The following is a 26,438-nucleotide window of genomic DNA, read 5'->3' as shown; positions in this document are numbered from 1 at the left end:
AATTATGGTCAGATTTGCCAAATGGAGGGCGAGGGAGAGCTTTGTATGCGTCTCTGTGTGTGGAGTAAAGGTGGTCTAGAGTTTTTTTCCCTCTGGTTGCACATTTAACATGCTGATAGAAATTTGGTAAAACAGATTTAAGTTTCCCTGCATTAAATTCCCCGGACACTAGAAGCGCCGCCTCTCGATGAGCGTTTTCCTGTTTGCTTATGGCCGTATACAGCTCATTGAGTGCCAGCCTCGGTCTGTGGTGGTATGTAGACAGCTACGAAAAATACAGTTGAAAACTCTCTAGGTAGATAGTGTGGTCTACCATTTATCATGAGATACTCTACCTCAGGCGAGAAAAACCCTGAGACTTACTTCGATATCGTGCACCAGCTGTTGTTTACATATATGCATAGTCCACCCTCCTTGTCTTACCAGATGCTGTTGTTCTATCCTGCCGATACAGCGTATAACCAGCCAGCTGTATGTTGATAATAGTACTATATAAATTGGTGAGTGTTCAAAACTGGGAGGAGTGAGAAAAACTCTCTAAAAACTGGTCATTGTCCCAATTAGGAGCATAAATACTGACTAATACGACCAACATGTTGAATAGTTTGTCCTGCACAATAACAAAACAACCATTTTTGTCCAATATAACTTTTGATTCTACAAACTGAACATCTCTATGAATCAAAATAGGAAAGCCAAAGAATTTAGCATGAAACTTGGATCGTAATATCTACAAGAATCCTCTCCGTTTGTGTCTAGAATGATCCGTCATGCTTAGATGTGTTTCCTGGAGATACACTATATCCACCGTTAATTTCTGTAAATGGGCAAATACCCTTTTTATTTTTACCAGGTGGTTCAAACCACGCATGTTCCAACTTTAGTTTAGTTGCTGCACTGCCTAGACTATTTGGCAATGCCGTAGTTAAGAGTAAGGCTATGCAAAACCATTGAAAACCTCTGCAATGTGGACAGGGAGGTGGGGAGGGGCAAAAAATAACAGAATATAAGATAAAAAGATAAGTAACATCCATTCACATTGAGGGGAACGAGAGGCTGCACTAACCTCTAGTACACACTTACACCCTGCACTAACCCCTTGTACAAACTTACACCGTATACCGATAACCGCTTACCTAGCGATTCTGAGCATCACCAGAACGTGTGTACCCCAAATGTTTTATTGTTGTTGATATTTAAACAGTGATCAGTAACTTCCTTGCCATATAGCATAACATACAACCTTCAAATGTACATTTAAATGTAACTTGTAGTATCTGAGCCCAAGACTAAATCTCTCAGAGTGGTTACCCTGGTTACTTTGGCGTTCTGTAACGCTTCAAGTATGTTGATTCATTTGGGATAACCTCAAATGATTCAGTCAGCAGGCCATTAAAAGGATATAAAACTCAGTTTAAAATAACAACAGCGAACAGATGTTTGTACATAATGTAATGTGCCGCAATACACAATAGCCCCTTTCAAATCACACAATCAACCCCCTCTTATTGCTAAAAGAACATGACTATGCAGGTCAATAATCATTCCTTTAACTTGCATGTCCTCTAGTGGATGTAATGGGTATGACATGTACAGACGTACATTTTTATACCCTGGTGCATTATAAATATTTGTTGAATATCATTACACTGTTCTCATATATACATGCACACACAATAGGGTTAACCAGTTTAGCATTTAGTATTCACAATGTTCTGGTCAGAGGTGAGTGAAAGCAGATTGGTTAATAAAAAATAAATCACAAGGACTGCAAGCTTTAGTCCAGTACACTCAATCCCTTGATGGCATTTTCCGTGATGAATATGTCCCTCTGACATGCACTTCAATTGATGTAGTTTGCATGTCAGAGTACTGTAAATGGTGTATATAATTTATACACTACCGGTTAAAAGTTTTAGAACACCTACTCATTCAAGGGTTTTTCTTTATTTTTGATATTTTATACATTGTATAATAATAGTGAAGACATCAAAACTATGAAATAACATATGGAATCATGTAGTAACCAAAAAAGTGTTAAACAAATTAAAAAATATTTCATATTTGAGATTCTTCAAATAACCACCCTTTGCCTTGATGACAGCTTTGTACACTCTTGGCATTCCCTCAAACAGCTTCACCTGGAATGCTTTTCCAAAAGTATTGAAGGAGTTCCCACATATGCTGAGTACCTGTTGGCTGCCTTTTCTTCACTCTGCGGTCCGATTCATCCCAAACCATCTCAATTTGGTTGAGGTCGCGTGATTGTGGAGGCCAGGTCATCTGATGCAGCACTCCATCACTCTCCTTCTTGGTCAAATAGCCATTACACAGCCTGGAGGTGTGATGGGTCATTGTCCTGTTGAAAAACAAATGATTGTCCTACTAAGCCCAAACCAGATGGGATGGTGTATCGCTGCAGAATGCTGTGGTAGACATGCTGGTTAAGTGTGCCTTGATTTCTAAATAAATCACAGACAGTGTCACCAGCAAAGGAGCCCCACACCATAACACCTCCTCCTCCATGATTTATGGTGGGAAATATACATGCGGAGATCATCCATTCATCCACACTGTTTCTTACAAAGACACAGCGGTTGGAACCAAAAATCTCCAATATGGACCAATGGACAGATTTCTACCAGTCTAATGTCGTGCTCATGTTTCTTGGCCCAAGCAAGTGTCTTCTTCTTATTGGTGTCCTTTAGTAGTGGTTTCTTTGCAGCAATTCGACCACGAAGGCCTGATTCACACAGTCTCCTCTGAACAGTTGATGTTGAGATGTGTCTATTACATTTATTTGGGCTGCAATTTCTGAGGCTGGTAAATCTAATGAACTTATCCTCTGCAGCAGTAACTCTGGGTCTTCCATTCCTGTTGCAGTCTTCATGAGAGCCAGTTTCATTATAGCGTTTGATGGGTTTTGCGACTGCACTTGAAGAAACATTCAATTGACTGATCTTCATGTCTTAAAGTAATGATGGACTGTCGTTTCTCTTTGCTTATTTGAGCTGTTCTTGCCATAATATGGACTTGGTCTTTTACCAAATAGGGATATCTTCTGTATATCCCCCCTACCTTGTCACAACACAAGTGATTGGCTCAAACGCATTAAGGAGGAAAGAAATTCAACAAATAAACTTTTAACAAGGCACACCTGTTAATTGAAATGCATTCCAGGTGACTACCTCATGAAGCTGGTTGAGAGAATGCCAAGAGTGTGCAAAGATGTCATCAAGACAAAGGGTGGCAACTTTGAAGAATCCTAAATATAAAATATATTTTGATTTGTTCAATCGTTTTTTAGTAACTACATGATTCCATATGTGTTATTTCATAGTTTTGATGATTTCACTATTATTCTACAATGTAGAAATAGTACAAATAAAGAAAAAACGTGGAATGAGTAGGTGTGTCCAAACTTTTGACTGGTACTGTATATATAAACAAATGATTATAATAATAATAAAACACCTGGTTTTCTGAGCAAGCTTTCTAATTATTATGACATGTAAAGAGTGTATTTGATCTGTGCATGTGCCAGCACCGGAAGCGCAAGTCCCCCTCTTATGCGCGAGTGAAGTGAGTTCGGAAAAACTGAAAATATAAATGTTTTGAAATAGTTTTCAAATACACAAACTTTATATATCCGAACTCCAAATCAAATAGTCTTCGCTAAAATAACATGGTCACTGTGGCAGGTTTTATTTTGATTGATTGCCGATTTTCTGCATTTCTCAAGTCCCATCAGGTAGCCTGATTTCAGATGTGTCCATGTAAACAGGATTATTAGGGACATCGTTATTCTTGCAAAGCATGTAAACGTTTTAAACAAACTATTATATTAACCTTACTATCCACAATAATCATATTATTGTGTGCATGTAACCATACTGTTTCTCACTCTCCCGTGGAACTTTTCCGTCACCTAGTGCACAGTCCTCTCCTTCTGTCTCTGGTAGTCTATGGGAAACAGGAAGTTACATAACAACCATTCAAAAAAACTTCACAGGTTGCAGAGGTATAAAGCATAAATGACACCGTATACAGTAGATACAATTTAGGCACTTTCTTAATATTACATGGCGGAACAGGTGAAAGCAATGCTTACTGTAGGGAAAGAAGCGCACCCTCATCAGAATCTCCCTGGCAGTCTTCAGAATCTCTACAGCCTGAGAGGAGAAGAAACCATTTCTATGAGAAATGTATTCCGAAAACAATTAACCTTTTTTTAAAGTTAGTGTTGAGGTTCAAAATTAAGTAATGAGATTTATCAAAAGGTATAGTGTTGTGTGTATAGTTGTCAAAAGGTGTATTGGAGGCGAAGTCAGGTGCAGGAGAGCAGAGTATAATGAACAGGCGCACTTTTATTATAGTTCCAAAAATGAGAGCACTACATAAATCAAAGGGAGGAGGGAGGAGACGACAGGACTTAGAAAAACGATCCACAACGACTAGGATCGTGGTATTTCCCTGTGAGGGAGGAAGATCCATTAGGAAATCCACTGAGAGATGTGACCAAGGTCGTTGTGGAATGGGTAAGGGATGTAACTTACCTCTGGGCAGGTGTCTCGGAGCCTTACACTGGGCACACACCGAGCAGGAGGAAACATAAACCCTCACGTCCTTAGCCAAAGTGGGCCACCAGTACTTCCCAGTCAGACAGCGCACTGTCCGACCGATCCCCGGATGACCAGAGGAGTGAGACGTGTGGGCCCAAGAGATCAACTGGTCACGGACAGCAAACGGAACGTACATAAACCCAACGGGATACTGGAGGGGAGCGGGCTCTGTACGCAACGCCTGCTCAATGTCCGCATCCAGATCCCACACGACCGGCGCTACCAGGCAGGAGGCCGGCAGTTTGGGAGTCTGATCCATGGGCCACTCCTCTGTGTCATATAGCCGGGACAGTGCGTCTGCCTTCTTATTCTGGGAACCTGGTCTGTAGGATAGGGTAAACACAAAACGGGTAAAGAACATGGCCCACCTTGCCTGACGAGGATTCAGTCTCCTCGCTGCCCGGACGTACTCCAGTTTACGGTGGTCAGTCCAGATGAGAAAAAGGTTTTTAGCCCCCTCAAGCCAATGTCTCCACACTTTCAACGCTTTAACCACAACCAACAACTCCCGGTCCCCCACATCATAATTACGCTCCGCTGGGCTGAGCTTCTTCGAGAAGAAAGCACAGGGGCAGAGTTTCGGTGGCGTGCCCGAGCGCTGTGAGAGCACGGCTCCTATCCTAGCCTCGGACGCGTCCACCTCCACTATGAATGCCAAAAAGGGATCCGGATGGGCCAGCACTGGAGCCGAAGTAAACAGAGCTCTTAGTTGCCCGAAAGCCCTGTCCGCCTCAAGCCGACAACCGTAACCTTACAGGACCCCCCTTCAGCAGTGAGGTAATGGGCGCAGCAACCTGGCCAAAACCCGTATAAATCTCCGGTAGTAATTGGCAAACTCTAAAAATCACTGCACCTCCTTCACTGTGGTGAGAGTCGGCCAATTACACACGGCTGCAATGTGGTCACTCTCCATCTCCACCCCTGATGTGGAAATGTGATACCCTAGGAAGGAGACTGCCTGCTGAAATAACAGCCTTGACGTACAGGTCATGCTCCAACAGTCGTCCAAGTACCTTGTGCACCAAGGACACATGCTCGGCGCGTGTAGCGGAGTAAATCAGAATGTCATCGAAAAACACCACTACACCCTGCCCGTGCAGGTCCCTGAAATTCTCGTATACAAAGGATTGGAAAACTGATGGAGCATTCATCAACCCGTACGGCATGACGAGGTACTCATAATGCCCTGTGGTGGTACTGAATGCTGTCTTCCACTCGTCTCTCTCCCGGATACGCACCAGGTTATACGCACTCCTGAGATCCAGTTTCGTGAAGAAGCGCGCCCCATGCATTGACAAAATCGCCATGGCGATAAGAGGTAGCGGGTAACTGTACTTCACTGTGATTTGATTGAGACCTCTATAGTCAATGCACGGGCGTAAAACCTCCATCCTTCTTCTTCACAAAAAAGAAACTCGAGGAGGCGGGTGAAGTAGAGGGCCGAATGTACCCCTGATGCAAGGATTCAGAGACATATGTATCCATAGCCACCGTCTCCGCTTGCGACAGGTGATACACGTGACTCCTGGGAAGCGCAGCGTCTGCCAGGAGATTTATCGCACAATCCCCCCGTCGATGAGGTGGTAATTTAGTCGCCTTCTTTTTACAGAAGGTGAGAGCCAAATTGGCATATTCTGGGGGGATGTGCATGGTGGAGACCTGGTCTGGACTTTCCACCGTGGTAGCACCAACGGAAACCCCTACACACCTCCCTGAGCACTCTCGCGACCACCCCGTAAGAGCCCTCTGTTGCCAGGAAATTGTGGGGTTATGCAGAGCCAACCAAGGAAGGCATAGTACCACAGGAAATGCAGGAGAGTCCATGAGAAAGAGACTGATTCTCTCCTCATGATTCCCCTGCATAATCATGGCCAAGGAGATGGTGGCCTCCTTAAATTAGCCCAGACCCTAATGGTCGACTATCTAGAGCGTGTACCGGGAAGGGTCTAACTATAGGAAAAATAGGGATTCCTAACCTAATGGCTAAGGCTCTGTCGATAAAAGTCCCAGCTGCACCTGAATCGACGAGCGCCTTATGCTGGGAATGTGGGGAAAACTCAGGGAAACAAACAGGCACAAACAGTTGATCAACAGAGGACTCTGGATGAGTGTGGTGTAAACTTACCTGGGGTGACGCCAGAGTGCTCTGCCTGTTGCCTCGACTCCCAGAGGAACCAACACGACACCGACCGACAGTGTGTCCTCTGCGGCCACAGATGGCACACGTGATGGCTCCTCCTCCAGTCTCCCTATGAGCAGCCCCTCCTAACTCCATGGGCACCGGAGCGGGGGTGCTGGACGATGGAACCGACAGAGCCCCCTCTGGACGTCCGTGGGTGACCAGTAGGTTATCCAACCGGATGGACAAATCCACCAGTTGGTCGAAGGAAATGGTGGCATCCCTGCTGGCCAGCTCACGTCGGACGTCCTCTCGTAGGCTGCATCGATAGTGGTCGATGAGGGCCCTGTCGTTCCAGCCTGCTCCGGCGGCCAAGGTCCGGAATTCCAGGGCGAAGTCCTGGGCGCTCCTCGTCCCCTGTCTCAAATGGAAGAGCCTCTCCCCCGCCGCTCTGCCCTCAGGTGGATGGTCGAAGACGGCCCTGAAGCAACGGGTGAACTCCTCGAAGTGGTCTGGCGCCGTGTCTCCTTCTCTCCGCACGCCGTTTGCCCACTCCAGTGCTCTTCCTGTGAGGCAGGAGACGAGGGAGGCCACTCTCTCCCCTCCTGAGGGAGCTGGGTGCACAGTGGCCAGGTAGAGGTCCAGTTGTAACAAGAATCCCTGGCACTGTGCTGCCGTTCCATCATACTCCCTGGGAAGGGAGAGACGCATCCCACTGGAACTCTCTCCGGATGGAACGGATGGAGACAACCCCGGTTGTGCTGGTCAAGGCACTGGAGAGACTTCCTGTCTCTCCCAGCGGTCCATGGTCTGGACAACGCGATCCATCATGGCACCAAGATGTTGTAACATGGCCGAATGTTCCTGGATGCGCTCCTCGACTCCTCTAACCGGGGTACCTGCTCCTGCTGACTCCATTGAAGGTGTGTAATTCTGTCAAAAGGTGTATTGGAGGCGAAGTAAAGTGCATTAGAGCAGAGTATAATGAACAGGCACACTTTTATTATAGTTCCAAAAACGAGAGCACTACATAAACCAACCGTGCTCAAAAAACGGAACATAAAAGTAAAGCGCGTAAACTAACACCACATAACATGAAACAATTACACACAAAACATGATGGGAAACAGAGGGTTAAACACAAGTAGCTTAATTGGGCAAATGAAAACCAGGTGTGTATGGAAACAAGACAAGACAAAAGGGGATATATGAAAAATGGAGCGGCGATGGCTAGAAAGCCGGTGGCGTCGATCGCCGAACGCCGCCCGAACAAGGAAAGGAGCCGACTTCGGTGGAAGTCGTGACAATAGTGTTGTATTGTCTACAGTACATCACTGACCCTCGAGTGCTCTATGTCCTGGAAGTCCACCTCATTGACAGACAGCACCTGATCTCCCTCCTGGAGACCTGCCCTGTGGGCGTCCGAATCTGGGACCACCTAGCAACATACACACAAAGAGATTAAGGAGAAGGGAGATTACTGACAAAATGAAAAAGCAAAAACATATATTTAAAAACAATGAAAGTGTCTGAGAAGTGTAGGCTAGCTAGATCAGCACTCATTGGGCAATGGCACCAGGCTCAGCCTCAGCCTCTCCCTCTCTCACACACACACCTTGGAGATGAAGATGCCCAGCTGGGAGGCCTTTCCCCCACGGATGTTGAAGCCTAGCTGTGCCCCTGGAGGTTTCTTCAACACAATGGTGCGTGGCAGGAACTGGGTCAGCTCATTGTTGTAGTCAGGATGGTGGATCCGCTACACCGACAGACAGGACACAGAGGGAACATCATTGAAGATCTGAGGTGGCAGGGAACTAGACTGGCTGTTGACAGTGTTATGACAAGGTATGGATGTCATCTCAGGCTCATACCTCCTGAGGGGCTATCCATGCCGGGGGACTCTCATAAGAAGGTAAAAAGACCACAGGGAGTTGGTAGTCATCATATGGGATCTTTTGGTCCATGGTTTCAAAACCTATTGGTTCAAAAAAGACATAGGCAATGATCATTTCTGCATGCAATAGTCTCCAAAACAAAATGTTACGTTTGTTAGGAAGCTGTGTGGGATAGGAGGGTTTTAATGAGGAACAATTACCGGTCAGGTGCGCTCCATGGTTTTTGCGTCCCTGATTAATTTTTTTGGGGGGGGGGGCTTCAGTTGGCTATGGATGGCCAAGAAGATTTTCAGGATTGGAGATGGGGACAGGAAGATTGGCGGAAAGTGAGAATGAATGGGTTACAGTGGCGAAGAAAAAGAGAAACGAGAAGTTATGCTATGCTGGAAAATAGGAAACCACTAGACTCATTATTAGTCGAAGTGAGGGTTTTGGATCAATGCTACTTGGGAAATCCGTTTAACGTCTCCAGGAAAACCTGGAATGTGTTGGAGTCGGTGAGAGTCACAAGAAGTGGTCTCATTTCGATTTTTTTGTTCATTTGTGATGCAGAAGAAGCTTGTTTATAGACAAAAAAAGATATCTGAGTGGAATGTTTCCTGTATGGAAATAAAGGCAGAGGATATTGCTGAAGACATTGATGGAGTGGTTGGTGCACGTCGTCTGACCTGGAAAAAATGTATTCACTTCATTCATGCTACTGTGCTTTGAGGAAGAGTCTCTCTCTTCTCATATAAAGTTAGGATTCACGAAATACCCTGTAAGAGCTTTTGTGCACAAGCCCCTTCAGTTTCATGAATGTAAAAGATTTGGCCATGTGTCAAGTTTGTGCAGAAGGGAAGAGAATCGTATGCCAGATGAAGTGAAATGCTGCAACTGTGGAAGTCAACATGCGCCTGAATTCCTGGGGACCCCTGTTAGGGTGAAGGAGAATGAGGTGGTAAGGGGTGTCCAGCGTGTCGCCTATCTGGAGGCGGTAAGATTGGAAGGAACGATTGGCGGGGAAGAAACAATGGTAGTTCTCATCAAACGAGGGATAATGAAACGCTACGTGTTAAAAAGGTGGGCTTTGTATTATTTATTGCAATGGTCATAAACTGTACAGCACAAGCGGAGAGAAGAAGTCTAAGAAAATTGGAATCATTGTGAAATGCTGCTGAACGTTTATTGGGTCTTCGTGAACTCGCAGCCGAGGCCGTGCAAAAAAATCCTGTTGGTGAATGTTCCGCCATGACAGAACTCTGATCCAGTGTAGGGATGTATTTTGAAGTGGAATGAGATTGAAGAAGTGGGATGGGTTTTCTTAGTTGACATGTTTCATTTTGTATGATGTCGTTTTTCCCCATTTCCCGCAATGTTTTTGTTGTTGTTTCTTATTCAATACACCGTCCAGCTGATGGCGGTAATGCACCATTAACATTGGATGTCAACCGCCGTTGAACCTCATCGAAGAAGAAGAATATATATATAAAGAAGATGATTTCCAGAGATTTGATTCTGGGCAGCAGAGATTACAGACGCACAGAAGACAATTTAGCTGAATACACAATATGCCAGTATTCACAGGAGGTTTACCTTAACAATGCAATTTCACAAGCAATAAGTGGGTCACTAAATGTATTGAATAGGGACTCGTATCAAATTCAATTCCAATAACGTTACGAGCTCAGCCATTATTAGTAGCAGCATTTTTCATGATAGCAACAGCAACTTGTTCTAACATTTGTTGTTAGCTAGCTACAGTAGCCGGTGATGACAAAATACTGCAAGTGTAGCAAGTAAACTACAGATTACATGAAATGTTACAATGAATCCAAAACCTAAACAGTTATTTTATTGTCATGGCCTCTAGCTAGCTACAAATAGCAACAACAAATATCTTACCAGGCTAAAAAGACAATTTCCCTTTCAAACAAACGCCCTGCTGGCGCATTATAATCATCGATGCAATGGGTGCGCATGTGCACTTACAGAGCCACGCTGTAATATATAGACTCCATAATAAGAGTATGAAAGTAGTTTACATAGAACCCAATGAAATAAATACAAGCATATTATGTTACATATTTATTTCGAACGTGGTCAAGTGCTCAGTTAAGATGCCGAGATTCAGTGTATGTGTCCATAACATCTGCTCCAGATATAAGATATCAGCCTATGTTGCTATTGCACTTCAACGTGTATCCTAGCCGAGGACTGTAGTGGTCTGATGTGAGAATGAAACGTAATATCTCTGTAATTACATGTATTATGCCCCTATGGGATTCAGAAAGTTCATATAGGGGTGTTCCCCAGTAGCCAGATGACCCCCATATTTAAAATACACAAATTAGGCTAAACTCAAAATATAAACTGAACAGATATAGATTAAATGCAATAGCCCTATCATATCTGTATACCTCCTGTGAAAAACCCAGGTGTCTTTTTCCTTTGTAGCCTACATGTTCATCTTGGCCAATAGTAGATGAGCAAGTTATTTGTGAGACAATTTCCAACAGAAATAGAGCATGACATGCATTCTGTCGCGCTTTTAAGTGTTGTTAGGTAATGTTGTTGAAAGGGTGTTTTAAGTCTCAGTAACAACTTCCACATGACAAGTTTTAAAGCGTGCTCAGTTCCCTTAAGCTTAATTGAACTGTTTTCGGAGCAGTAGTATTGAACTAAAGTTCTGTATGAAATAGTGCAGACATCGCATACAGAAGCCCTAACGGTGTTCTAACACTGTTAAAGGGATATTACAAATTACAAAATGACATATTGGTTTCCTTACCCTTTAAGCAGTCTATGTACAATGTATGACAGCACTCCATGCTTTGTTAGCATGTGGAAACCGTGCCAGGGAAACTAAACCAAAGCATGGATTGTTGTCTCACCTTGTCCATGGACTGCTTACAGGGTAAGGAAACCAAAACATCCTGTCGATGTGTCGTTTTGTAATTTGGGTGAACTATCCCTATATAGGACTATCCATATATGAACTGTCCATTTATTTAGTCTATTGATGAGTTAGGCAATGTGAAAAACGTATCCGCCTCTACCCCTAGACATGTACATTCTAATTGACCAATAGTATTAAAAATGCGCTCAAAGCACTTATCTGCAATTGTAGGCTAAGTGCGTTCAGGCGACTTGTCTCCCTCCACATACCCCTCCCCTTACTACTTTAGAAACTTGCACCCATTCATTATTATTCATTTACATTCCGGGCACGGATTTCCACAAAGAACGGGAGTGGATGACAGAACAACAGACACAGAAAAGAGGTAACGAAATATAGTGGACTGGACTACAAAAAGTTGATGAACAGAATATCACCGGCTGTTACAGTGTTGCAACACTACAAGAGAGACGCACACATCCTGTTATCTCAAGGTATGGTGCACCTCACTCCTTTTACTAGCCTATTGTATTTGAATGCGTTGTCAAATTAACTCAAATTGATTAATATATCTACATATTTCAACTAAATTGGTTGACCAGGTTAAACACTGAGTTTGAACAGAGATAGTTATTCGTGCTCAATGGTAAGTTGTTTTTAACATTTGGTCAAATGAGGAGAACATGTGAAATGTCCTGTAATTGTAGATACAATACTTGATGTGGTTCTGATGCAGACAGACCACATTCTAAATAACAAAATTCACTCAGTACAGGGTTTACCACAGAAAGGGTTCAATAGTAGGCTTTCTGTCACTCACTTTTGTATGACATTTTATTACCTTTTTATGTCATTATGAGTGGGTTAACTAAATATTTTTTACTTGTTCAAATCCAGGACAGTTAAGCCACATTGAGGGATGCAATTGGAAATGGACTTAAATGTGATAACAGGACATTGTTACAATCAATTGTGAGACATTTCATTCTGTTTCCTGATTTTAAAGTCAAGTTCTCATATGTTGCAACTTTCTCACCACCATAGTTTGAGAAAGTCATTATTGCTTAACTCTCAAAAGATAACATCTATTGTCATGACCAGGATCTTATGGATAATAACCACATTATAAATGTTGAAGTGAAAAAGGGCATGCATGATTCCATTTCAAAGTTCTATTTAGAAAGGTAGGTGATGAATGTGTTGGAATCTTGGCTCAAAAATACATTCTTCACCTTATCTGTTCTGATCAGTAACCCTACCTTATTACCGAGTTGAATACCTGACTACCTGTGCGTACCCTCGCCTATCTAACAAACATTGATATGCTATGTACATTTTTCCGCCAAGTCCCAGTGCTTGATGTGTGCCAAGTTGTGAATCATGCCTTCTCACACTCGCAACACTGCTGAGTTTGTCTTGGCCTTGACATTACTAATTGTTAAGAGTAAATGCTACAGTATACAATTGTTTCAGAAACAGAGATGTTTCTTCTAACAAATATTTATTGTTTTTTAGGCCCATGCTTATCGGAACACTCTCCCTGTTGATTGTCAGACGTTTTTTATTCCATGTATTTATTTATTCTTCTTGTAATGGGGACATTTAAGATCACTAAAGTTCGTATTTAGCTTAGAGTGATCAACACAATGTTTAGCATTTGGGGATTTTCTGTAATACACATCATTTCAAGTGTTCTGTTTGTGACATTCAGTGTTGATGGTCACTAGACTTGATACTGAATGTTATGGATTGTTCCTCAAATCTGTTGATAGTGATTGACGCCAGACTGGATGTACAAGGACCGAGAACACACTGATTATCCACTGTTGTATTGTATTATGACATACTGTGGAGACTGTATGATTCTGTAGCAGCTGACAAAGTCTCTTTTTCAAGGGAGCCCTGGCCAAGAAGTGGTAGCTTTAAAGGAGGCTTTCACCAAGCATCCTGAAATTCACTTCTGTGCCTACATTCTTAGTCTGTAGATTTGTAGGCATAGACAACTTACATTACAATGGCAAATTATCTGGTTTCCTGCTCAGATTTCTCTTGACTTTTACTTCTTTCCCGTTGTCGACCTGCTCAGACATGTTCCTGTGATCATATGGTTCTCCTCGGTCCAACCTGATTTATGGAGAAGGGCTTTTCCTCAGCACAGAATACCTTCACACTATTTCATACTAGCCCCTCTCTATAAGTGTTGACTTCTTAAATACTTATTTTGGATTATGGACTTGTGGACAAAATACCTATTCAAACAAAATGTGTCAGGTCTGAAGTTTGCTTAACACACCTCAGCCCTTGACCAACAGTATACATTTGATTATCTGATACATATTGATGGCGAAAATCCAAAACAAATATAATAACTGACCAAGTACAGTTGCCTTGTTTTTACAATAGGTTAATAGTTATTCATTTTCAAGGAAAGCTCAACAAGTGTTCTAGCTTGATGTATTAACAGCTCATGCTTTAAAAAACACTTGTCAGACTTTCCCGAAATGGCTCAATAGATGGTCAAATGTCAATTTGGTTTACAATGTGGTACAACTCTTTTAAACTTTTCATGTGTTTTTTTATTTTGTTTTTATTATGTGGGCACTGGGCACCATGCCCTAATTCAATATCATCACCCCAGTGAAGAGAATAAGGGGGTAGCAGGTTTACATGTATCTGCCCAAGCCTGTTCACTGAATATTCTTCCCTCACCTCCCTCATCCATCTTTTAGCTCTCTTTGTAGGGTAATATTTCAATAATGTGAAGGCTTAATATCTTGGTTTCATAAAAACAGGTCGCCAGTCCCCCAAGCTAATCCCCCGGTTGAAGTCTGTACATCTCTGCACCGCAACCCCCTGCTGACGATGAGCCCCCTCCTCCTTCTTCCTCTCCCACCCTACTCCCACGGAACTGAGTGTCTTATGGTGGGACTTCGCTCTCAGGCCTCTCCATGGTACTCTCACAGAACCCCACAGGGTTGGCCATTGTCAGCAGCTCCCCAACTTAGAATTTCTATTCAGGAAGTTATTGAACAGGAATGGCCCTAATACTGTGGTGTCTAATTTCCGCATTACCAAATGAGAAGAGTTACAAACACACCAGTCCGAGTTAAACTACATCTTTAATACTTAAGATACTTTTGCAAAAGTATTTGACCCCCAATAATGCACTCTCTCGACTGAACCATTGAATGAGGTAATTACACAATGGCTACAGACATCCTTTATAGCAACGATACACCCCCTTCAACGTACATTGACAAACCACAGATACTTAGTAACAGTTCACAAAGGTTAAGTTTTGTATGACAGATATCCATAAAACACAGCAGACAGTAACTGCGATGTCAACCTGGTTCATTGAATAGCCCAGTATCTGGTCCCCCTAGACCCGTCCCTCCCTGGTACGGTATAGAACAAAAACACAATTTCATCCAATGGCATATATCAGTTGTCAACTCTAGATACTCCCATCTCAAGCAAACCCCCTCTTGACCCTACTCCTGGACAGGCTCACTGGGGAGTGAGCCTCTAGGCCATATATTATCACAGGATAAGTGCGAGATCTAAGAGAGGACATACAAGGGTCCATTTACTGCCATAATCCTCCCCACAATAAAGAAAAGTAGGGAGTGACTTGCTCACAGAGATTGTGGAGACAAGTCATTGGTTCCCCATTAATCACGCCATCTCTTCACATGGTTTAAAAAATAGGTAAAGACACATTCCCATGATGCCAAATCTGACCTCTCCCCTCTCTGGGCCCCAAGTGTCTGAGCCCCAGCTAAGGTAGACATGCAACTGAAAAGACACCAGAGTCCAATGGACACTTTCTAATGACAAGTACCTCAAATAAGCATATTATACTAATAAAACATCTTAATTATCTATGTTACCCAACTAATTCTGATTCGTCCACGACAATACTCACAGATATTCCCTGTTTTTCTCCTCACTCTTTTTTCTCTCTCCTCCTACACTGTGTAGGTTTAGAGCGGTGAGTCAGCCCACTGCGGAGCGGAGCCCCTCTCCTCACATACAGAGCTGCCAGACAAGGTGTTCTGCAGGAGTCTTGTCCCCCCCACCACTCTATCCAGCCCCTCAAGGCTGAGAGGATCCAATAACTACACAACAGGACCGACAGGATCCACACTCCTCTGGACAGGATATCCTTTTAGTTGATAGTAAATGAGGAGGGGAGGTGATGATGTCTGAGGACAGCTGTGGCCGAATATGCTGCAGGGTAATGTATAGCTGCAACTGGAAGCACCCCAGTGAGAGGAAACGAAAAGTGAGTACTGTTGTTGACCCAGATTTAGATTTTTGTGTAGAATATAGCTATAGAACATACATTAAGATTATTAACATTTTTGGTACTAACTTCCGATACATTACCATCATTATCCTCAACTTTGGTTTATATACTGTAATTCCATGTAGTTGTTTTAGTGACTTTTCCCAGGTGAGTCAGGCCTACATGTAAATGTTAAAAGGGCTTTGGTATGTGTTGTAATGTCAGTCATCGTCATCGTCAACATCTATGTCATCATCTACGTCATCCTCATCGTCATCACCATCCAGCAGCAGCAGTCACTAACATTCCAGTGGATGCATGAGGATGTTTCCCCTTTATAAACTCCCCGTGGGTGTATAATAGGAAGCCTCTATTCCTAGGCATGTGAGATGTGGATGGATGTTATTGGAGAGGCATCCATTCATTCAGACCTGTTGTGTAAATAAGAGCAGGATAATTGGGAGGAGGGAGATTGTGGTGTATATTAGAGCATGTGAATATGTGCTAGGACTAATTGCTGAAATGAACTCACAGGATCCTACAGGCTGGGTAAAAGGTGATCTGGGACAGGACTACAAAGGGGACAAACCATTAGTGTCCAAGGGGAGGGGGGTTTCTGTTCGGACACAATTGAGGTTGGTTGGATGGTGGATACTGGTGTGTTTGATGACTGTATTGATTCCCCCTAAGTGTGGTGGCATGGAACAGCAGGTGAAACCAAACATGAAGAGGCGTTGGAGTGACTCAAACATCCCAGAGGGAGCTGAGCCCCTTAGAAATACCACATGTACAGTGTACATAAACACACACTCACACAATCATAAACACAAAAACACACTTTTTGGGTCGACCAGCCACACAAGAAAACTCAATGAATATGTACTTCTAAACCATAGCTAGGGGTTAGATATACAGTGCATTCGGAAAGAATGTAGACCCTTTGACTTTGTCCATATTTTGTTACGTTACAGCCTTATTCTAAAATTGATTAAATCGTTTTTTTCCCCCATCATCAATCTACACACAATACCCCATAATGATAAAGCAAAAACAGGTTTTCAGAACATTTTGCAAATGTATTAAAAATTAAAAACTGAAATATCACATTTACATAAGTATTCAGACTCTTTATTCAGTACTTTGTTGAACCACCTTTGGCAGCGATTACAGCCTTGAGTCTTCTTGGGTATGACTCTACAAGCTTGGCACACCTGTTTTTGGGGAGTTTCTCCCATTCTTCTCTGCAGATCCTCTCAAGCTCTGTCAGGTTGGATGGGGAGCGTTGCTGCACAGCTATTTTCAGGTCTCTCCAGAGATGTTTGATCGGGTTCAAGTCCAGGCTATGGCTGGGCCACTCAAGGACATTCAGAGACTTGTCCTTAATCCTCTCCTGCGCTGTCTCGGCTGTGTGCTTAGGGTCGTTGTCCTGTTGGAAGGTGAACCTTTGCCCCAGTCTGAGGTCCTGAGCCCTCTGGATAATGTCGAGTCTCATAGCAAAGGGTCTGAATACTTACGTAAATCAGGTATTTCAGATTATTTATTTTTGAACACATTTGCATTCGGAAAATATTCAGACCCCTTCCCTTTTTCCACATTTTGTTACATTACAGCCTTGTTCTAAAATGGATTAAATAAAAACATTTATTCATCAATCTACACACAATACCCCATAATGACAAAGCAAAAATAGGTTTTTAGATTTTTTTGCAAATGTATTAAAAATAAAAAACAGATATACCTTATTTACTTACGTATTCAGACCCCTTGCTATGCGACTCGAAATTGAGCTCAGGTGCATCCTGTTTCCATTGATCATCCTTGAGATGTTTCTACAACTTGATTGTAGTTCACTGTGGTAAACTCAATTGATTGGACATGATTTGGCAAGGCACACACCTGTCTATATAAGGTCCCACAGGTGACAGTGCATGTCACAGCAAATGAGGTCGAAGGAATTGCCATGAGGTAAAAGGAATTGTCCGTAGAGCTCTGAGACAGGATTGTGTCGAGAAACAGATCAGGGGAAGGGTAACAAAAAAATTCTGCAGCATTGAACGTCCCCAAGAACACAGTGGCCTCATTCTTAAATGGAAGAAGTTTAGAACCACCAAGACTCTTCCTAGAGCTGGCCGCCTGGCCAAACTGAGCAATCGGGGAAGAAGGTCCTTGGTCAGGGAGGTGACCAAGAACCCAAAGGTCACTCTGACAGAGCTCTAAAGTTTCTCTGTGGAAATGGGAGTACCTTCCAGAAGGACAACCATTTCTGCAGCACTCCACCAATCAGCCATTTATGGTAGAATGGCCAGACGGAAGCCACTCCTCAGTAAAAGGCAGATGACAGCCCGCTTGGAGTTTCCCAAAAGGCACCTAAAGGACTCTCAGACCATGAGAAACAAGATTCTCTGGCTGATGAAACCAAGATTGAACTCTTTGGCCTGAATGCCAAGCGTCATGTCTGGAAGAAACCTGGCACCATCCCTACGGTGAAGCATGGTGGTGGCAGCATTATGCTGTGGGGATGTTTTTCAGCGGCAGTGACTGGGGTTAAGTCAGGGCTGAGGGAAAGTGACTGGGAGACTAGTCAGGATTGAGGGAAAGATGAACTGAGCAAAGTACAGAGAGATCCTTGATGAAAACCTTCTCCAGAGAGCTCAGGACCTCAGACTGGGGCGAAGGTTCACCTTCCAGCAGGACAACAACCTTAAGCACACAGACAACGTAGGAGTTGCTTTGGGACAAGTCTCTGAATGTCCTTGAGTGGCCCAGCCAAAGCCCGGTCTTGAACCCAATCGGAAATCTCTGGACAGACCTGAAAGTAGCTTTGCAGTGACGCTCCCCATCCAACCTGACACAGCTTGAGAGGACCAGCAGAGAAGAATGGGAGAAACTCCCAAAATACTGGTGTGCCAAGCTTGTAGTGTCCTACCCAAGAAGAATTTAGGATGTAATCGCTGCCAAAGGTGCTTCAACAAAGTACTGAGTAAAGGTTCTGAGTACTTATGTAAAAGTGATATTTCCGTTTATTTTATTTTATATAAATGTGCAAAGATGTCTAAAATCCTGTTTTTGCTCTGTCATTATGGGGTATTGTGTGTAGATTGATGACGGAAAAAAACTATTTAATCAATTTTAGAATAAGGCTGTAACGTAACAAAATGTGGAAAAAGTCAATGGGTCTGAATACTTTCCGAATGCACTGTATATGATTATTTTCACCTGTACCCCGGAGATAAATGTAATTAATTGGATTAAGTTCTGCGTACAGTTTCTGATTGTCGAAACAACCTGTACACACACTTTTAATTGTATCCTGGAAAGTAAGTGTTTTCCTGACATACAAGTTTAGTAATTACTGAGTTCTTCCAATGTGAGTAAAAATTTCAACAGGTTTAGAGTTCCAGCAGTAATGATGAACTCTCCTTGCTAAAGTGTTCCTGCTGCTGGTTGTCGGTCCTTACCGCTGTGTCCCTGCTCACTCTCTTCTGGATGTATGTCTGTCTGATGGCTTTCAATGACCGTGAGGATGTCAACTGGTGAGCTTGGTCATACAGCTTCGGACACACACACACACACACACACACACACACACACACACACACACACACACACACACACACACACACACACACACACACACACACACACACACACACACACACACACACACACACACACACACACACACCGTTGACAGACCCTGTGATCTTCTACCATCTTTTGTCCCCTACCAGGAAGGCCTTTTCCATTTTTAAACTGTGGGTGAACTGGTTCATGGTGCTGATCGTTATCGCTGCTGTACTGACCATCTACTGCATCCTGTTACTGGTGAGGGAGACAATTCATATATACCTATCAATGTATTTATGTAGTTTACATTAGCTGTGTTGTAATGACTGTTTAATTGCAGGTCTTTGCACTGGTCCAACTTGCCTTGAAAGAGCCTTTAGACTTACACTGTCTACACAAGGTATTAGGAATATTATGTGTTCCTGGAATGTTTCCCTCTGCATGTGTTACAAGAAGTATCCAGATATATTGCTAGGTTGCATAACATGAATGATAATAGCATTGATGATTAACAATATTAACTAACCTAGGTATGATCTGTATTGATTGCATTGTATTGTCTTGTGGTTTGCTCTGCACAGTTGTTCCTGTTTTTAGGCGTGGTCTTCATCGCCCTGGGCACCACTGGAATAAGTCTACAGTGGAAAAAAGAGTGGCACACTGTTCTCCTGTCACTACAGGTATAGTAAGGCTAAAGTATTGCAGCATTGCAGCACACCATCTATTAGGTGTGTGTGTGTGTGTGTGCGTGCGTGCGTGCGTGCGTTGGTGAGAATGTTAGAGCTATAGTGAGATGTGAAGCAGGTTTTGGGGCGGCAGGTAGCCTACTGGTTAGAGCGTTGGTCCAGTAACCGGACATGTTGCTCGATCAAATCCCCGAGCTGACAAGGTAAAAATCTGTCGTTCTGCCCCTGAACAAGGCAGTTAACCCACTTTTCCTAGGCCGTCATTGTAAATGACGAATTTGTTCTTTACTGACTTGCCTAGTTAAATAAAGGTTAAATAAAAAAAGAATAAATGCGTTTGGGGTCAGAGCTTTGGTATGTAACATTGATCTCCTTCAGGCCACAGCTCCATTCCTACAGATGGGAGGGGTTGGAGCCCTGACCTTGGTAAGCTGCCTGGTGTTCCAGTGTTTCCATAGGACCCGCAGAATAGGTCAGTGCTGATACTGAACTCCTCCAATAGAAATAAACAAACTCTCACCATGACATCAATAATATGAGACATACAGTAGTCTACACATCCATTTACAGGTATATTAGTTCAATAGAATTGAGTTCTGTGAAAACTGGGCGGCACTTAACCCTAATTGCACATGTAAGTCGCTCTGGATAAGAACGTCTGCTAAATGACTAAAGGGTAAATGTAATGTAAAATGAATGATTATACCAGCCTGTATGAACTAATTCAGTTGACTAAATGCAGCGTCTTCTTTCCTTGCCTTTCTCTATTCACAACAATAGTTAAAGTATGACTGTTTCATTTGTTAACCTGTTTCTGTTTGTGTCCCCAGCCTCTAAGATCCTCATCATGGTAGTGTTTGCTGGCGTGTCGGTGGCAATCTTCCTCAGCCCCCTCCTCATCCAATCCCCTTGTCTGGTGGAGGAGAAACAGCTGCCCCCTAAACCTGCCCTCATTGGTCATCGCGGAGCACCAATGGTGAGGAAGTGCATCCTGCTCAGTCTATTTCTCATACCCTACATTAGATATATTGCCTCAATATTAAAGGTCTAAGCTGGAAAACACAAAGCACCAAAAGTTGATTGACTACCTTACTCATACAGTGGATAAGGCTTTATTACAAGACCATAATCCAAAAATGGCTTATGTGTTACCATTTTACTGTTGTCATAAATTCCATAATCATCCCTTAGCATTCAGTAGGCTAACGGATAAATCATCATATAGTGTAGATACAGTATAACCAAATGACTTCAGGATTAGTGTTTACATTGCACTGAGCACATATCCCTATTTCCATCACTTGCCAGTGAATCAGAGGGCTTAAACTCAACGTTCCCTCTAACCTCCATCCGACTGCCGCGCAGAAGAAATATGAGCCTGCACAAAGAAGCACGAGATTGAACTTCGCTCAACTTTCTACGGTTTTCCCCTTTAGTTAACACTATCAACGTTTCGCTCTACTGTGGGAATTGTGATCGAATCAACCCAACACTAGCCACTTTCAATGTAACATACCGAAACACAACGAACTATGCACGATTTAGTATGCAAAACTAACTGCAAGATATTTTCTTGTAGAAAGAGCTCATTGGAGTAGGATTCTATTTCAGTAGACATTGTATTTTGAGACAGTAGTCAATTGTCACGACTTCTACCGAAGTCGATGCCTCTCCTTGTTCGGGCGGTGCTTGGCGGTCGACGTCACCGGTCTTCTAGCCATCATTGATCCATTTTTCATTTTCCATTGGTTTTGTCTTGTCTTCCTACACACCTGGTTACAATCCCATTCATTACATGTTGTGTATTTAACCCTCTGTTTCCCCTCATGTCCTTGTCAGAGATTGTTTGTTGTTATGCTCGTGATTATGGATTGGTGCGCGACGGGTTCTTGTACCCACGTTTATTTTATTATGTACTTTGGTTTTGGAGTTTTTGTTTTACGTTATTAAACTACTCCATTTATACCAAGTTTGATTCTCCTGCGCATGACTTCCCTGCCACCTACACACACGACATGACATCAATAGGCAGAGTGTAGCATAATTTGTCTGATTCTCTGTAATGATGGTATGAAGGACAAGTGGATAAACATTTTTTTTTTTTTTCAAAAGTCTCATGGAATGTATAGGCATTTGCACACCACACATTGGCTGCTACTGTAGGCTGAATGACAGAACAGCTATTTCCATGTTAAAATGTTATGGGAAGCATTTTTCTCCATTGTTTTTGATGGTAAGCCACTCTGGTAGGCTGACATTATGGTCAAAAAGCCACAGTAGCCTACTTGGCCACTGTTAAAACTGTAAGTTAAAGTGGGTACAGCCTTAGTGTTCACCGTAAAGTGCGCCAGAAGTTGCACAGAATTTGACAAAGTTCAAGTTTGCGGTTCAGCAGACCTGAAATTTGCTCAGTGCTGAATTTTTTGGGAGGGAACATTCCTCTATGAGGGCCCCACATGGCATGTTGCTCTGCCCCCATTACGTTGCTCCACTCTTCTCTACTATCGCCACCATAGGTCCACTCAGTTTAGCTGTGTCATCTGTATTTAGCACAGGAGTGTTCCTTACACATCTGTCCTCTCTTTGTGTTCAGCTAACCCCAGAGAACACCCTGATGTCGTTCAGGAGGAGTGTGGGGTGCGACGTGATCGCCTTTGAGACGGACGTGCAGCTCAGGTACCCGGGGGACTAAGGCTGCTTCATCTATACATAGACGTTGTGAAGGATCAAACGTGCACTGCTGTTTTAAATTGTTTTCAGTTTAATAATAATAACACGTGGGATTTATATAGCGCTTTTCAGAGATGCAGTTTATTGATGTTTCTTCCTTCCCCAGTAAGGACAGAGTTCCTTACCTGATGCATGACCACGGAAGCCATTTCCTGAGGAGGACTACAGATGTTCTACATAAGTTCCCTGGGAAAGACTTCAACCACAGCACAAACCTCACCTGGGAGGAGCTACAGGAATTAAACGCTGGTGATTGGTTCCTGAAGGTAAGGGTGATATCCAGTTTCACAAGCCTTCCTTGTATGTTGTAGTTGGAAATCAATTCAGAAGGTTTACTAGATAATTCCTTATATACTGTAGATCCTTTACATTTTGATTACAATTTCAACTCTACCAACTCATTGACATAATGACATAATGACATCCATACTATGGATGTCTCCCTTTCAGATGGATCCGTTCCGCTCAGTCTCCCAGCTCTCAGAGCAGGAGAAGAAGACAGCTGGGAACCAGAGTGTTCCCTCCCTTCTGCAGTTGCTGGACCTAGCCAAGACTCATAACACCTCTGTCATCTTTGACCTAAAAAATGACGACAACAATGACGCTATCGACACTGTGAACACCATCCTCAAATCTGGCATCCCCCAAGACCTGGTGAGTAGAATGTTTATCAGTATCACCGCTTTATCATTCCTGTCCTGTGTAGTTAAAGTCTTATTACAGTTGTATGACAGTGTTTTTTTGTCGTTTCTCTCTCTAGATCCTCTGGCTTCCCCCCAAACACAGGGTGGATGTGAGGGAGGTCGCACCAGGGTTCATACAGGTCTACAACAATGTGACTGATATGGACCTTGACAGAGGAGACCATCTGAATGTCAAATACAGTGCGTTGAGTGCCACAGAGATTGGGTGAGTAGCCTACCTCAAAGCACCCACGCTTTTCTCAGAGCTGTTGCCAAATAAACCTTAATTCCAGAACCACATTCTACTGTTCCTATGCTGACTGACTGCTGCAGGGCAAACAATAGTGTCACAATGAAAAGTGTTGGTGTGCTGAGACAAAGAACTGGCATTGTTGTAGATGGAGACACGCTGCTTCAGGGAAGAATGAGACTCATATCATGTTTTCACCCAGGTGTGTTTTTTAATGGCTGAGAGCCCAGTAGAGAAACTTTCTCGTGGGATGATAGTTTCTGTTGGTTTAGTGAAACAAACAGCTCCAAAGATGATGGGAAAGTGTTGTCTGAACAAACATGGTGTGCTTTAATAGTACGACATGTTATGATTGATCACTCCTGTCTGTAGTCTTTGAGAAGTGTCATGTTTGCTGAAGTAGCTCTGTGTGAGCTGAGCTCTTTCAACTAATCTTTGAATTACCTTCTAAATTTGTGTTTTTGTGTGTTTCTTTGTCCCAGGGAGCTTCGTAGCAGGAATGTGTCAGTGAACCTGTGGGTGGTGAATGAGCCATGGCTCTTCTCTCTGCTCTGGTGCTCGGGGGCCAACTCTGTGACCACCAACGCCTGCTCCCTCCTACAGGACATGACCCAGCCTGACTGGACAATGGTGAGGGACTCACATCAAACCCCTCTTCTTCACTCTTCCATAGACACTCCCTCTTCAAAAGTCAACCCGATCACCCCACCCTGACATTGTAATTCTCACGAAGACAATGTTGTGTTTGAACATTAGCTAGCATATATTATGATATCCATGTGTAGCATTGAACTTCACATTTTCTTGTTCAATGCTGTGTTTTTAATCTTGTGCGCGATCTATGAGTCATATGAATGTACCTACTTGGTTTGTATGTGTTTCAGAGACCTGATAGATACAGAATGATATGGATCATAGTGGACCTGGGGTCATTGCTCATAATGGTCACACTGTTCATTTTACAGAGGTGAGTAGAGCACTACCATTGTTTCTAAAAGACAATGGAAACAGTGTTTGTAATTTGATTACTTGATTTGTTTCACTTTACTCTTATTCTTTGGAAGAGGTGCTTTCTGAGTCATGCCACAGGTGGGTTTTGCTAGTAGACATTGCAATTGATCAATATAATCAATATGGAACAATTCAAATTGATTGCCCTTTTTTTTAGCAATGTTTACAGTAATTATGTACGGTACTAACTACTAAGATAATTGCTATCAATTTATCTTGTATTATGAATCTTTAAGATTTCTATTGTTAACTTTGATATGGGACTGATATATTATGTCATGCTCTCTCTTACCGTAATACATGCCATTCTTGTCTTGATGGTTTAAATAATTGAATCTGTAGTGTAGTGGTTGCATTAATGACATGCAAAGATAACAACTGCTGTATTTGTCCTTACGGTCACATAAACTAGGATGTACAAGGGCATCATATAAAGACAATCTTTTAAATGTGTTATTTAACCTTTATTTAACTAGGCAAGTCAGTTAAGAACAAATTCTTATTTACAATGACGGCCAACCCCGGCCCGAACCCTAACCCGGACTACGCTGGGCCAATTGTGCACCGCCTTATGTTATACAGATGATGATGATGATACAGATAACGAAGTGGAATAATTATTTTGTGTGTGATTATCTCTGCAGGGAAAGAGAAGCAAAGAAAGGATTTTCCGGCTGGAAACAGAGAGAACTGTCCCGCTTCTTACCCTCTGAATAGTTTGTATTAAGCCTGAAACAGAACAGCCTGGATCCAGACCCCCCCCCGACGACTCAAACTGGGGCGGCAGGTAGCCTAGTGGTTAGAGCGTTGGGCCAGTAACCGAAAGGTTGCTAGACCGAATCCCCGAGCTGATAAGGTAAAAATCTGTCACTCTGCCCCTGAACAAGGCAGTTAACCCACTGTACCTAGGCTGTCATTGTAAATAAGAATTTGTTCTTAACTGACTTGCCTAGTTAAATAAAGGTAAAAAAAAAAAAACGGAATTATTCCGCTGCTCTGTTGTTCGCTACATACTTCAGTCTGAGACTGCCATTATTGAACTCGTAGGTGATGAGGTGATGTCATAATGAGAGGTGTTGTACAAAACAAAGTAATCAGCAATTGGATCATCTCTAACCAATCAGTAGCAAAGCCAATGATTGATTTTCAAACCTCAGCTTTACCCACTCGTGTTCTGGCTCTGGCCCAACCCATCAGATTCAGGGACCAATCAGAACGATTACAATGTTTTTGCCATTATACAAATTGTCATGGAGGTACTCGGATCCAGACGCATTACAGAGAAGAAATTAACATCAATGGGGATGGTGTACCATTTGGCCAGATGCAAGGAGTTTGGGTAGCCAGGCAAACATTTTACATTTGTCATGAGAATTTATGAACAGAGGTGTAAAGAGTATATTCTTACAGAAAATATGTTTGTGTAACACTTTATTTAAAAAAAAAATTAAATAACATAACTGGTTCACTCTACACATAAAGTTTAATCTTATTTGGAAGCTATTGGTGTTGCTGATAAATGTCAGCACTATTTCCAGTGCACTTAGGGTTACATTCTGAAGGAGAGATTTTACAATCGAGATTTGACGTGTATGTGTTAATGAAATAAACGTTTTATGATGAGTTATGTGTCTGTGTGAATTCTCACCTTGGAATGTGTTCAATCGCCACAGGTGCGGCTCCTTGGTAATATGAAAGTATCTTCT

The 26,438-nt window shown here is 42.8% G+C and overlaps 2 protein-coding genes across 4 annotated transcripts; one reads left to right on the top strand and one right to left on the bottom strand.

Moving 5' to 3' along the window:
- Positions 1 to 3,387: 3,387 nt before the first annotated feature.
- On the bottom strand, positions 3,388 to 11,453 carry LOC106604732 (PDZ domain-containing protein 11). Its single transcript, XM_014199698.3, has 5 exons — positions 8,613 to 11,453; positions 8,357 to 8,497; positions 8,081 to 8,179; positions 4,112 to 4,172; positions 3,388 to 3,963 (listed from the first exon to the last, which is right to left on the bottom strand). Exons 1-5 carry the CDS (start codon positions 8,748 to 8,750, stop codon positions 3,929 to 3,931), a joined length of 474 nt encoding a protein of 157 aa, XP_014055173.2. The 5' UTR covers positions 8,751 to 11,453; the 3' UTR covers positions 3,388 to 3,928.
- A 208-nt stretch (positions 11,454 to 11,661) lies between these two features.
- LOC106604731 (glycerophosphoinositol inositolphosphodiesterase GDPD2) lies at positions 11,662 to 26,355 on the top strand. 3 transcript variants are annotated; one of them, XM_014199693.3, is made up of 15 exons: positions 11,662 to 12,008; positions 15,499 to 15,802; positions 19,235 to 19,338; positions 19,537 to 19,630; positions 19,713 to 19,772; positions 19,954 to 20,052; positions 20,437 to 20,530; positions 20,889 to 21,034; positions 22,652 to 22,734; positions 22,895 to 23,054; positions 23,239 to 23,442; positions 23,549 to 23,697; positions 24,204 to 24,351; positions 24,606 to 24,688; positions 25,377 to 26,355. In XM_014199693.3, exons 2-15 carry the CDS (start codon positions 15,716 to 15,718, stop codon positions 25,447 to 25,449), a joined length of 1,584 nt encoding a protein of 527 aa, XP_014055168.1. In that variant the 5' UTR covers positions 11,662 to 12,008; positions 15,499 to 15,715; the 3' UTR covers positions 25,450 to 26,355. The 3 variants fall into 3 exon arrangements, with proteins under 3 accessions (XP_014055168.1, XP_045574077.1, XP_045574078.1); XM_045718121.2 differs by having other exon boundaries at positions 15,499 to 15,973; XM_045718122.2 differs by lacking the exon at positions 11,662 to 12,008 and adding an exon at positions 12,030 to 12,160 and having other exon boundaries at positions 15,499 to 15,973.
- Positions 26,356 to 26,438: the final 83 nt, after the last annotated feature.

Source organism: Salmo salar, chromosome 05, assembly GCF_965601325.2.
Source record: "Salmo salar chromosome 05, fSalSal1, whole genome shotgun sequence".
Lineage (NCBI taxonomy): Eukaryota > Metazoa > Chordata > Actinopteri > Salmoniformes > Salmonidae > Salmo > Salmo salar.
This window is presented reverse-complemented; position numbering and strand designations above follow the sequence as displayed.

What these genes read in the sequence shown, in the direction of transcription:
- LOC106604732 (XM_014199698.3), bottom strand. Translation starts at nt 8,750, where the DNA reads ATGATCATTGCCTATGTCTTTTTTGAACCAATAGGTTTTGAAACCATG. An exon ending in TGGGCATCTTCATCTCCAAG is followed by an intron (nt 8,180 to 8,356) that starts GTGTGTGTGTGA and finishes GTATGTTGCTAG; the next exon opens with GTGGTCCCAGATTCGGACGC. An exon ending in AGGACATAGAGCACTCGAGG is followed by an intron (nt 4,173 to 8,080) that starts GTCAGTGATGTA and finishes TTCTCCTCTCAG; the next exon opens with GCTGTAGAGATTCTGAAGAC.
- LOC106604731 (XM_045718121.2), top strand. Translation starts at nt 15,716, where the DNA reads ATGATGTCTGAGGACAGCTGTGGCCGAATATGCTGCAGGGTAATGTAT. An exon ending in CTGTTCTCCTGTCACTACAG is followed by an intron (nt 20,053 to 20,436) that starts GTATAGTAAGGC and finishes GATCTCCTTCAG; the next exon opens with GCCACAGCTCCATTCCTACA. An exon ending in CTGGTGATTGGTTCCTGAAG is followed by an intron (nt 23,055 to 23,238) that starts GTAAGGGTGATA and finishes TCTCCCTTTCAG; the next exon opens with ATGGATCCGTTCCGCTCAGT.